This window comes from Sinocyclocheilus grahami, unplaced genomic scaffold, assembly GCF_001515645.1.
Source record: "Sinocyclocheilus grahami isolate Dianchi unplaced genomic scaffold, SAMN03320097.WGS_v1.1 scaffold1020.1, whole genome shotgun sequence".
In the NCBI taxonomy this organism is placed as follows: Eukaryota; Metazoa; Chordata; class Actinopteri; order Cypriniformes; family Cyprinidae; genus Sinocyclocheilus; species Sinocyclocheilus grahami.
In genome coordinates, this window is record NW_015506199.1 from 148,187 (window position 1) to 162,356 (window position 14,170).

Genomic DNA, 14,170 nt, shown 5'->3' on the forward strand with positions numbered 1-14,170 from the left:
TGTAGAAAATGTTTATTCATTGGTCAACATTTCCTTTTTCTTTACAAGTCCCCCCCCCCCCCAACCATATAAAATATTCAACACTGCAGCACTGCAGGGATGTTGGTGGATTTGCAATACCTGACTTTAAGCTTTATCATTGGGCGTTTATCTCCCGCAGTCTGGCTGAATCCTGATTCGAATGTATCTTGGCAGCCGATTTAATTTAATCTGGCTCTACTATATAGATTTCAGGATTTGATCTATTGCAACATTCCATTAAAGAATGTGAAACAACTTATTGGTCCTGTAATGTCATATATTCTTTCTATCTGGGGGTCTGCCTCAAAGTTTTCCCATAATGATCATAATTGTCATTCCCTATTATGCCATAATAACAAACTTCTTTCAGTCAATTAAACTTTTGTTTTCTCTGATTGGAGTGATAAAGTGATCAATGTTTTGGCCGATGTTTGGGGGGACAGTGGTTTACAGTCCTTCAATCATTTATGAGCAAAATACCAGGTACTTCTTTTATCTTTTATCTGCGTTTGAGGTCTGCCATGCTTGCATATGGGGTCCCTTGGGGCTCTAGTATTCCTTGTCTCACCTTACATAAATTGCTTACTTCATATGAGGATACACAGTGTATGTTTTTTTGTTGTATATGTTATTTTTGGAGGCTTCTTATAAAAGGCTCCCAATTGAAGATATTTGGTACAGAGATATTAATGTGGCTGGCTCAGAGGACAGTAATAACATATGTTGGGATTCAATATGGGCAAATCTGAAACATGTCTCTAAAAATCCTAATCATCAGTTGATTTATTTTAAGATGATTCATAGGATGTATCTCACTCCCAGGAAGCATAATTTAATGAAGATTTCCACCTCCTTCTAATGGATGCATAGGTACATACTGTATATGCATATGTTTTGGGACTGCCCTGAAGTCAACACATTTTGGAGACAGGTTTCCACAACTTTGAAGGACATTTTGGACTAGGAGGTAGCTTGTTGCCCGAGACTTTTGCTTCTAACTGATGATTCCCTTTGCACTTTCTCTCTAACTCAGAAGAAGTTGTTTTCTGTGGACTTACAGTTGCTAAAAAATGCTCTGCGCTGCTGGATGCGCTGGAATCCTCCACACTCTCTAGTATGTACTCACTGGATGCAGTCATTTCTGGGCATTGCAAATATGGAGTTTTCAGTAGCAAGATTACATGGAGTTTCTCAGAAGACTATCTCAGCATGGATAGATGCAATCTCAAAAACTGGTGTCAGATCTATGTCTTATGTTTCTAACTTTATGCTTTCAGTTACTGTATTTGGTTTCTGTTTTGCACTATTTTGAAAATGTTTTATATTTTCAAGTTATTATTGGGAGAAGGGAATGGAGGGTTTGGTCACCTTGGGTATGTGGGAGGGTTACATATGGAGAAAAGGATTCAAATATTTGTTTGTATTTTTGTATGTAGATTCTGTAACATAATAAAAAGTTGATCACAGAAAAGAAATTCAACTAAATGAATAATTTCAGCTGAAAGAACATTTAAGAATAAACTGTAATTAAATAAACTTTAATGTACTCTTTTAGTATATCCTGTGTCTGTCACGCGACTCTGTTCCCCTTTCGGGCTTGAACTGATGGTAAAACTAAGGACATTATGTACTGTCTTTAAATTTATGTTGAAAGCTGAAGCTTGCGATTATGGAAAAAGGCGTTACATTTCCGACGCGTGCTTGTGGTGTTCGGCCAATCACAATGCACTGGGTCAGCTGGCCAATCAGAGCAGACTGTGCTTGTCAGAAGGAGGGGCTTTGTAGAAAACGATGCGTTTGAGAGAGGCGGGGCATAGGGGAACTACAATAATGTAAAGTATTTTTAAAATAATGTGTTTTTTGAACATTAAAGCATGTCAACATGTTCTGTTACACCAAATACACAAAATAATGAGCTTTAAAATAGCATCATATGACCCCTTTAATATGTCCTAGATACCTTGTTTGTAGTGTGTAAGAAAAAGAGTGAATGCTTACCGCAATATGCCCCAATGGTAAAGCGTCCTAAAATCATCATTTCAATTGACCTGCTGATTTTGGACATTCCCATCAGGCCTCCACCAATAAACGCAAGGACGTTATTGATAAGCATTGCTTTCCTCCTAGCATAAACAGAGAACATCAAATAATGTACCTGTATGAAAACAAAATTGAAACTTTTGGATTTTACAATTTCAAGAAACAGAACAGAAATCCCATTAATTTCCTCCATATATTGAAAGGACATTTTGTCACCTCTGCTGACAGTATGTTTTCTGATGTTCTGTAGGTGAGTACAGGTGTGCCACCCCAATGTTATGCATGCCAGCTAAAATCAATCACAAAGGAAAGCACTGTGGCCATCTCTGTCCATGAAATCTTAAGTACAGGTCATCATTACCTAGCTGATTGTAACCCATAACTGGAGATCTGAATGCCGGTATCACCACTATGCCCTTCAACAAAGTTGCCCTATAGTAAGATTAGCTAAAATCACTTTGGATTAATTAGATAAACAATAACCCAGTCCTTTCTTAAACTTTTTCACTTAATGGTATGGTTTGCATTTGCCCATCCCCATCCCCATCCCCATTCTTATTTAATCACTACACTATATATAAAAATAGATATTGTAATATTATATTATCGATACATTGAAGTTGATGGTGGTTTTACAGTGGTTTTACAATCAGTCAATAAATAAGAAACATACGACTGCTGATCATTATCATTGATGTGCCACAATATTTAAGTACCGTTTCAATCTTAAGTCCGAACATTATTTGTTTTTAGTTACATTCAGTTTCATATATAATAAAAAGTCAGTATAGAGCTCACCTGCCAAAGAACTCTGAGAGGATTCCCACAGAGAAGGAGGACAGCATGCCCCCAATGGAGAAGATGGCAACAGAGAGTGACCACAGAGATGTCAGAGTTTGTGGAGGGATTGGTTCTGCGTATCTTTCCATCCATGTTGAGTTATAGTCCTGTTCAATGATCTGAGGTCAAATAGATGGAGAAACAAGGGAAGACAAGAAGAGGGTGACATGATGAGACATTAGTACTCCTAGGAAAAATTCAGCCCCATATCACATTCAAATTCTTATGCTACAGCATTAGTTAATTTTATGTTTTGTATATTACTTTTCACCCTCATGACAGAACATATCTTTCTTATCACATCTGAATGCAAATGCCTAGAATTGTTTTCTAAAGCAGGAGAAAGGGCTTCAGCTGTGCTGAATCTGAGGCACAGACCAATGCAATTTTTGAGCTGTACATGAATACAAATGTAAAATTACTCATTTTTTACTCACAAATCATTGAATTTATGGGCAAAAGAGTTGGAGCACATTTGGGGTTTACGTACACTATTATTCAGATATTTGGGGATCAGAAAGATTTTTTAAAATATTTTTGAGAGATGTTTTTGAATTTTTTGCCTTACCATTACTGAGGCTGCATTTAACTGATCAAAAATACAGAAAAACAGTTATACTGTGAATATTATTACAAATAAAAAATTTTTTAATTTGAAATGTAATTTATTCCTGTGATGGTAAAGCATAGTACTGTATATATTTTTCCTGGCACAAGAACAGAGAGATTTCCAAAATGTGACCTTTAGTAGATGAAACAATAACATAAGCATAAGCTGGAAATGTCACATCTACATTTTGGCTCTCCCATGTGCCCTCAAAGCACACTCTAGAATTAGATGTTCTTGATTTGCTGTACATTGTAAGAGGTAAACAAATGTTTTCACACTTTGGAAGCTTATAATGACACATTGGAGTTAAATTTAAAAAAATAATTTAAATGGTATAAAAATGATTTTGAGGGACTGTAGATGTACTTGAAATGATCATAGCTGAATATTAAAACATAATATATATTTAAATACTTTAAATATTAGGTCACTGTTCATAAATAGTCACAATCATTTAGACAACATATCCAGCTGTTTCGTAACTAAGCTTTAACAATACAATTATAATATGTCCAAAATATCTATGAGCAACTGATTTAAGTATAGATTAATTATTACCTTCTGTGGAGCATTGGTGACTCCAATGTTGTAGCCAAATTGAAGGGAACCCAGAACAGCAGTAAACACTGACAGTGCGAGGGTTCCAGTTATTTTCTGCAGGACACCAAAATGTACAATGTTTATAACTGCAATATCATAAGTCAATTGAAGCAGAACAATTTTATCTGCACACTGTTGGTCAAATCTGTAACACTTTACAGTAAGCTCCAACTGTTTAATGTCAATTAATGCATTAACTGACATTAACATTAACTGTAAATGAGCAATAGATATGCTACAGTATTTATTAATCTTTGGTAACCTTAGTTAATAAAAATGTAAAAAGCTCAGGCCCATTAAATATTAATAGACACAACTTTTGATTTTAATGTTAGTAAATGTTGAAATTGACATTCACTATGATTAATACATGCTTTAAAAGTATTTTTATTGTTAGTTCATGTTAACTAATTTACAAATTGAACTATTCAAATATAGCCAAATATCAAAATGAAACAGATACAAATCTGTAATGTAACAGTTACAAAAAAGGAGGTTATTACAGCAATACTGTCATCCTCAGACCTGTCTATCTATTATTATAAATATGTATTTTATATTGATAAATATTGTAATTCCATATTTATACATTCGACTAAAATGCACATATATATTTAGAATCGTTGTAGATAAACATGTAAGAGAGATATTGATGGTGATCTTGTTAACTGGATGGCTATGCAGACCCTCAGGGACATAATTGCCTTAACCTGAGCATACAACGCAACCATTAAGTCATGTTCAAAACTTGAAATGTTAAAAGCAAAATATGCATCTGATTACTCTATCTTCATTTTTAATTAAGGATTGCGGCTTTTTAAGATTTATACTTATTTTGATCTGTTCTGTCTGTCATGTGTTTAGAGGTAAATGGTTCAGTCTGTTCCTATGTCTTTGTGGTTCATGTGGCATTAGCAGCATGGGCCACACACCTGTCTTTTCACTGAGTGACAGCAGCGCAGCACAAAGCAGACCCTTTCTTGTTTATATCTGCTGACACTACTAATTAGAAGTCAAACACACCTCTCTAACCAAATGCTGTGTGTGTGTATATACATATATATACATATATATATATATATGTGTGTGTTTGAAAAAATCTTATAATGTGCATATCTAAATGAATTCTATATAAAATAAATTAAAAACATTTGTTGCTCATATTTACATTTTTTTATAAAGACAAAAAAGAAACTAAATTAACCCTAAAACTGGCAACGTATCCTGTGGCATCCAAACATTTGAGAGGCTGTGGCGAGAGGCAGGGAAAGTGTAGGTCTCATTTCTTAGTTACAGTACATGTTGAAAGGGTGTTTGTTGTGAATATTTAGATATATTTACTTTGTTCATACATTCTTTGTTTAGCTCATGGGCAGCATTTAAAACTGCATGGCCGCCTGTAGTGGGAAATCTACTCACCCACCTATAAAAGTTGATCTAGTTCACATATTTACACATGTTGGAGGGGACTTACCTGTTTAAAAAGCTGTTGTTCAGCATTAGCTTATTATGTTTAAATTGAAATTTTATGAATTAAATGCTTATATTTTTTGTAATCTGTCTTTAAATGTTTAAATATATATACTCTGTGATTTTGTGGCTTGTGTTTTACAAAATCAAATCTTTTTGTAATCTTGACAAAAATAGTTGGAACGGTCTGACAGTCAAGGTTCCATATTTGGTGACTGTTTTGTAATAGAAGTGATATTGTGACAGAAAATTATTGATTTGTGACAGAAAACTGCATCAAAAGAATTCAATAGAGTTTGAGTGTTACCCAGTGGTTATTTTTGGTATAGTACCCAAACAAAATCTCACAGGAACCACAATTTTGGTGATATCAACTTCAAATTTGGAACATAACTTGGTTTACATTTTATAGCAATTTGAAGCGCAACATATTTTATAAAGTATTTATTTTATATACAATTTTTTAAAAAATAGTATACTGCATTATCTTTACGGCAAACTTAAACTTCTATAACTTTTTTATACTTTATTTTTTTTAATGCTTTCACTTCAGCAATAATCTGCTTTGTGTCTTCTTTAAAAAGAGACCAACCTTAGGTCTGTATTCAAAAGTGTTCAGGAATTACAACCATGTTGTATCAAGCATTGATAAACAAGTGTTCTGTTTTCAGTTAATTTATACCCCCAAACTGGCAACGTATCCTGTGGGATACGAACATTAAAATCAAAATTAAAAGTCATTTTTTGAAAAAAAAATTATCAAGTTGTATTATATGTGTCCAAATAAGATGGAAAATAGCAATAAATTAATTTTCTGATGTCTCTTTATGGTCTTGCCATTTTTAGAGTTAACTTTTTTTTTTTTTCCCCTGGCATGACCCAGCTATTTTGAGATTCGGCTACAATGTGTTTTGTAATGATACATGAAAACAATGTCAAGAGAGACAGTATGTCTGCAAAGCATTTTTATTTTTCAGTTTCAGCTAAATAAATGTTTAAAAACTACTCTTTTTTGATACGAGATGTAAATGCAACATATATTTCTCGAAGTAAAGAATGCGAAAGAAGTTCTGCACGGGGTATAGGTTCCTTGTCTCGGTGCTTTTTGGGTGCAAGGGATGATTCAACTCGTAAGATTAATAATAGTCCAAGACTTGCTTATCATGTCTAGAGGTGTACTGTACTTTTGCAAATATATACAAAACGTTAAATGAGGTCTTTACACATACTGGCATAATAACAATATTGTTGAGGTTGGCAATTAGTGGTGTCTCAGGGTCATGATTACTGTAATGGTATGATTAAGTATCAGTATTCAGCTAGTTACAATTTATAATTTAAAGTCCACTGTGTGACTGCAATGCTTTACCAAGTACATCTAGGTCATATAAAAGCAAAGATTTGACCTTGAAACATGTGACCATTTACATACTTCCTCCAACTGCAATGTTGACTTTATTGCCATTTAATACTCTCGCTGGATCGCAATATTTTGGGACAACTTTATCATCTTATCAGAACTGACAGAAGCTTTACATCTGAATGTGAATGTAATATTTAATCAGACACATTCTCACAATCTATTATTTTAGGTTTTTAACAGCACAGCCATTACTGTAAACAAACATACTTTTGTTTTAATTATAAGCAATTAAAAATTGGGATTAAAATGTTTATATTTTAAAGATTCAAGTTAAACAGTCATCATCAGAGTGTATCGCAGATCACACTATCTAACATACATAATACATAATATATATTTTCATTACCTCCCCTCCCAGCTGCTGAAACCCAGCCGGCATGACGCTGAGCTTGCGAGACTCAAAGTTTTGGTCCTGTCTCGCAAGTCTTCTCCAAACAGTATTATTCCAAAGCACTGATCTGTGAATTTAATTGGTCCTTTAAAACACACACATAGACAAGAGCTAGACAAAAAAGTATAGAATATGGATCTAGGCTCAAGTGTTACTCCAGTGTCTATAATTTTCTCTGTGACACATGAGGTTTGAAGAGGAGGGCATGGGGACACATGCTCACACACTCTCCACCCGCATTTATTCTTGAAGTTTGGGCTGAGGCGGAGGGGAGGGGTTTAGATCTATGTGAAAAGTGTAGCAACAGTGACCAGACTTTCCATTAGCTCCGGTCCTACAAGGTTGGTTTGTCGACGCACAAATTGTCCTTATGTGTCATTGCGTAAAAGAGTAAGGGTACCGTAGCATGGCTTGCATGAAGTTTGCTTTAGTTCCGTTTATTATTTTTTATGTCTTTGCACAGACCTGAAGAGAAAGACACATTACATTTTGTGCAGAACTGAGACTAATTACTATAAAGTTAAACATTAATGCACTGTTAGACATTCTGTATATCCTCACTAATAAGCTGAAAGTATTATTTGAATGTATGGTTTGAGATTTTCAAAGATTCACTTTGTTGGTTCAGCTTCCACCACGTGATTAGCTGGGTCAAGAGAGTCCAGATACCCAGCCTGGTGGTTTGGAACCCAACAGCATTAGCCAAGAGTGGTCAGCTGGGCTGACCTAGTCTCTATTGTCCAGCTTTTCATAGCTTAAAAATCCCTTTCTATTTTGGAACACATGCCAAAGGGGTCACAAACTCTGCTTATAACCCCCTCCCCACAAGCTCATTCCCATGTTACACGAAAAGAATCCTCCCGAAGCAACAGGTGTTCCTCAGTTGTGGACTGTACCACTTATATCTTGAGGTGTGCATGGTCTTTCTTTTAGTTAAAATTTGTGAGGCTGGGGGTTAAAGTCTGACACCAAAACAATACGATCAATGCAATGGAAAAATGTCTGAGTTGTTCAATCAATGTAAAAGCCCTAATAATCATACACCCCTGATAGTTTTACATGCTTCCAATTCATGCCACTTTCTCTCCTTTGCTTGTCTTGTCCCTATCAAGCACCTCTCTCCTTGACCCTCTGATGTTCCTGGCAAAGAAAGGGTGGTTAAATCTGATACCCGTCAGCTGAAGGGCCCCAGCCAGAGTCATGTGTGCCTTTCTCACTGAACACAGAGAAATCAGATCCCTTAAAGACGGACACAGGGTCTGCTACAGCATTAATAATGTAGATCCAGTGCTCAGTGTAGACCACATGTGACATTTAAAATACATTTTTGATTTGATGCTCTTATTTTTATGCATCACCTCATAAATATATATAAATTACATTTTACAAATGTGATAACATGTCTTAAAAATAATAATAAAAAAGGGCATTAATCTATATTAGTCATTAAAGTATTGCAACGTATTTCAAGATCAGAGCTCTTGGGGAAAAAAAGAGGCTTATTATGATTATAAATATTATTATTGTTGTTATTATTATTAGATTATTATTATTATTATTAGATTGTTTTTTAATGAGCCGAAAAGAACGCACGTCACACCTCTGTTTATCAATTTGCACTGGCTACCAATAGCTGCTCGCATAAAATTCAAGGCATTAATGTTTGCCTAGAAAACCACCACAGGCTCTGCACCCCTTTGCCTAAATTTATTACTTCAGACTTATGTGCCCTCTAGAAGCTTGCATTCTGCAAAATTATTGTGCCATCCAAAGAGGCACAAAACCACTTTCACTGACTTTTACATTAAATGTTCCCTCCTGGAGGTATGACCTGCCCAACTCAATCCGAGCAGCTGAGTCCTTAGCCATCTTCAAGAATTGGCTAAAAACACATCTCTTCCATCTTTATTTGACCCTCTAACTCTAGTACTCTCTATTTTAATTCTATTCTTTAAAAAAAACACTTGCCCCTTTTATGTATTATTATTATTATTATTGTTGTTGTTGTTGTTGATGTTATTATTATTATTATTATACAAGAGTTATTATATCATAATAAATATTTTATTTATCTACATGGAAGGGAAGCCAAACCACAAACTGTAGCTATAAACTGCTTAAGTTAACTGGATTTCTGATTTACTGAACAGAATGTGCTGTTTATGTGTTTGCCGTTGCATTTGGAACTTGTTTCAAGCACAACAGAAGTTTCATTTTCAACCGTGAATAGGAAGTGTCTGTGAGTCTGTGAACTGTAAAATAGTTATCTAAAACAACACGTGTGCCCTTTCAAAATCCGAAAGCGTCAAGTGTGTAGAGATTTGGAAAAGGAGTTTCACTGGGAGGCGAGATCATCCAGATCGATACGCTGATTAATTAACATGCACGTTTGAATGGTTGATGTCATGCAATCTAAACTCCGCCATTTTGGCAGGCCATCAGGAGAGCGCTAGAGCAGCTGTAACTTAGCATTCATATCGACAGTGGTCGAACAATAATTTAAAACTATTTAGACCTTACAAACCTTACTTACTATAACATGGTGGACAGCTGCTGTGCGCCAGGATGCCAGAGCAGGTGGGGGAAAGCAAAGGGGAAATCATTTTATCGTATTCCAAAGGATCCCGATAGACGGCCAAAATGGTTCATTGCAATTAAAATGTGCTAATGAACACAGCAAAACCGAGCGATGGGAGCCATCAAGCAATGGATTTCGCTTGTGCAGTGATCACTTCATATCAGGTATGATCTTTTTAATGTAACTTGGCTAGCTAACATGTTTAAAATGGTTTCTGACGATTTCAAGTTTCACTTGCAGTGTGGTGTAGATTTTGTGGGGCTAACAAAAGCTTGCTAGCCTTGCACTACTATCCCTTGACAGCTGTCTTGTGTGGTACTTTAACTTATGCACTTTAATTCTCTGCTGCACTATATTATGTTCTGCATGGCATCCTCTTGTTATTACTAGTAGTAGCTCATGCTGTTTTACTGATTTACTTAACTGTTAGGGTTCACTAGTTGGTATTCTTTTCTGTTAACTAAAGTTCATTGCTGTGTAACTTCAATGTTAGTACTTAGACTACTCGTAAGTCGCTTTGGATTAAAGTGTCAGTTAAATGAAAAGGTAATGTAGCTAGCCTAAAAGAAGCTTAATTCTCATTAAATTGTTGCCATTTCTGTTTAATATTGTTTTAGGGAAAAAGAGTGACAACCCTCTTTCACCCGACTAAGTCACATCTATCTTCAATCATGTTCCATCCCCAGAGAAGAAAAGAAGGCGGCAGAAGTTAGATGTGTTCAACAGAAGACAGAAGAGCAAACTCCAAAGAATAGAGCAAGCAGCAAAGTCATCAGCTTCAGCAGTAACAGTTTGTCCTCAAGACAGCAGCAAGCATCCTACTGCACACCAGGTGAACTAATCGAACATTACCCACAAAGAACTTGAAAATGTTCACCCTATTCCTGAAGAAAATTATGATACAGCAGCTTCACCATGTGATAATGAAAACTGTAAGAAATACACTCAATCTCTGGAATTGGAATGTGAAGCTCTGTGGACTGAAAATATGTTGTTAAAAGAGAAAAAAAATAGAACTGCATTGAAGGAGAGAACATTACAAAACAATGATAAAAAGGTAAATATCATCACAGGTTTACAAACTTATTCTTTACTGATGACATTGTTTCATGTTGTAGCTCCCTATCTCATGCCTAAGTCTAGCCTAACATTATTTCAGCAGTATATGCTAACATTAAGGAAGCTTGAATATCTCTTTTGAGTTTTCGGCTTATTACTTTGGCACTGATCCGATCATTGTTTCAAGAATTTTCAAAAGCTGTATTAATGTAATGTATTGTAGACTAGTGCCAAGTCTAGTTGTATGGCCTGACAGGGAATCTTTAAGAAAATCTCTTCCATATGCATTTAGGAACAGTACTTTTGAAAAGACAGCGTGCATTATTGATTGTTTTGAAAGATTTATAGAAAAACCTAGAAACTTATTAGGCAGTGCTCAGTGTTATTCAGCATACAAGTCACACCATACAATGAAATATTGAATTGCCATTTGTCCACAAGGCTCCATTTCTTTCATTTCCAATGGATGGAGAGTGACAATTTCATCACAGAGCACAGTAATTTTTTTAACCCATTTGCTCCCAGGAGACCTGGTTTTGGCAGACAGAAGTTTCAATGTCAGAGAGTCCATCCGTACTCAGCAAGCTGAACTAAAGATTCCAGCATTCACACATGGAAAAAAACAATTAGATCCTGTTGACTTGGAGAGTACAAGACACTTAGCGTCTCTTAGGATACATATTGAAAGAGTTATAGGAGTTCTCCGTCAGAAATACACAGCTTTGCAAAGCATTATCCCCATAGTTCCCCTTCTAGGGAACTCAACGCTGTGCCCCCTAGGGCAATGCAGCCTGCATGACCAGTGTCTGAAGCACGTGTGAAACAATGCCAATCTATTGGCCCACCTGGCCCATGACGTCTGTTTGAAGTGTGTGTGAGAGACCAAGGCAGGTGTGGAAAGTGTGTGCCTCCGTTCCAGAGGTTTCTGGCACTTGAGGACGCGCACGATCTATCTGTCATCTGTTTTTGGTCGGGAGCTTGCGCGTTCAGTGCTCGAGGGCTCTGAACGCACTCATTGTGAGTGTTATCCAATGAGAAGCTCCATTCACGTTTATCCCATTTGAGTTTTGAGATGCCCTTTTTGGGTTATCGGATCCTGCGGATAGCACTCGAGTCGAGCAGCGCCTTAGGGAATGTGTGCCTCCGTGTTTGGATTCTAACACTCAAGGGCATTTTTTGCTTTTGCGTTTGTCTCGGCGAAGAGCACGCGCGTTCAGAGTTACGTGCACATTGTGATGAGTCACGATGTCTAGGCTCCGCTCACGTTTGTTTCAATTCCCGAGGGATACGGAACAGAGCGTTTGTGTCTCGCGGCCCGGTTTCGCTGATGCCGTGGCACAGTTTATCTCACCTAGTGGTCATCGCTTTGATCTGCGGCATCTGCACACCCTCTCTATAAGGGTTGTCAGATGCCACGGATATTGTTGGGTTGTTATGACGTTGAAGTGTGAGCACAGAGTCGTTTCAGCCCTGATCCTGCGAGATCGTGGGCAGAGCTATATTCAGCTCGGCCATGCCTCTCTGACATGCATATTATTGTGTGTGGAGAGCCTCGCTGAGCGTGAATATATTTAAATATTCTGTGGAGAGAAGCTTGCGAGTTTTCTCTCCCAGGGTTTTCAGCATCTAGAGTGGTTATGGGGAATATTTTTTTGCTCTGGAATATGGCGGTCTGAGGGCAGCTATATTCTAGCATAGATTTTAATAACTAGGTTGGGTTCCCCTTGGCGCAAGTTCTCGAGTAAGTGCTGAAGTATTTGTTTAGGAATCTGCTATTCGAGGATAGCTGTGTTTCAGTGCGGAGACCGCTTCCCTTTTAGGGTTTTTAGATTGTGGTCTCTGTGAGCCCCTTGCCTGGACTGTGCCACGGAATAACCTACCTAACATTGTTCGAGAGGCAGACACATTCTGTCAGTTTAAATCTAGTTTAAAGACCCATCTCTTTAACCTGGTTTATACATAACACACTAACACATTTCTAATACTCAAATCCGTTAAAGGATTTTTAGGCTGCATTAATTAGGACAACCGGAACCGGGAACACTTCCCATAACACCTGATGCACTTGATACATCGTTAGAAGAATGGCATCTACGCTAATATTTGTCTGTTTCTTTCTTATTCCGAGGTCACCGTAGGCACCAGATACAGTCTGTATCCAGATCAGATGGTCACTGCAGTCACCCGGATCCAGTACGTATCCAGCCCAGATGGTGGATCAGCACCTAGAAAGGACCTCTACAGCCATGAATGTCAGCGGAGATCAGGACAATTAGATGAGCCCCAGAGACCTTGTCTCCTAGACGGCCTCCGGGACAAGACCACATGAACCAGTTGAGTCCACTGCACAATGTGAAATTGCTACAGCCTGGAATTGGTTTCGTCTGGCCAGAGGAGAACTGGCCTCCCGACTGAGCCTGGTTTCTCCCAAGGTTTCTTCTCCATTCTGTCACCGATGGAGTTTTGGTTCCTTGCCGCTGTCGCCTCTGGCTTATTTAGTTGGGGACACTTAATTTCCAGCGATATCGTCGACTTGATTGCACAGACACTATTTAAACTGAACTGAGCTGGATGATGACATCACTGAATTCAATGATGAACTGCTTTTAACTGAAAATTGAGTGTTTACTATTGTCATTTTGCATTGTTGACACAATATTTTCCTAATTAATGCTGTACTGTTTGACACAATCTGTATTATTAAATGCGCTATATAAATAAAGGTGACTTGATTTGTGCTGTCTCCCCTTCGGGGTTTTAAATAGATGGCCCACTTCCTTGGCCTGGGCAATCTTCAGCCTTATCTGAGAGAACTGCTATTCGAGGATAGCTGTGTCCAGCCCTCTAGTGCTATGGCTACTGCTTATATCAGGCTTGATCTTGGACTATGATGTTTGTGTTCGTTCTTTAGCGAATCATTTACTGATGTCTGGATCTCCCTTTTGTGAGATCTTGGTCAATAGCACGGTGCTTTGCTAGCCTACTGTGTGATTGACACGGATTTGGGACATCCTTAATATAGCTTTCTGAGGGTGGTTATATTCCAGCCATTGTTTTTGGCCGGGACGGGCTTATTTGAATACAGCTATCTGTGGCTAGCTGTGTTCTACTGCAATTGTGGTGAGCCCTCTCATGGAG

At 37.4% G+C, this 14,170-nt stretch overlaps 1 protein-coding gene across 1 annotated transcript in view; it reads right to left on the reverse strand.

The window, feature by feature from the left end:
- Positions 1-7,591, reverse strand: part of LOC107565717 (solute carrier family 2, facilitated glucose transporter member 4) — a 71,704-nt gene extending 64,113 nt beyond the window's left edge. Inside the window, exons 1-4 of the mRNA XM_016250981.1 lie at positions 7,351-7,591; positions 4,070-4,165; positions 2,860-3,020; positions 2,020-2,144 (exon numbers count right to left, since the gene is read on the reverse strand). Of these exons, the coding sequence (XP_016106467.1) occupies positions 2,020-2,144; positions 2,860-3,020; positions 4,070-4,165; positions 7,351-7,383 (415 nt within the window). The 5' untranslated portion in view covers positions 7,384-7,591. The remainder of the gene's footprint in view (positions 1-2,019; positions 2,145-2,859; positions 3,021-4,069; positions 4,166-7,350) is intronic.
- Positions 7,592-14,170: the final 6,579 nt, after the last annotated feature.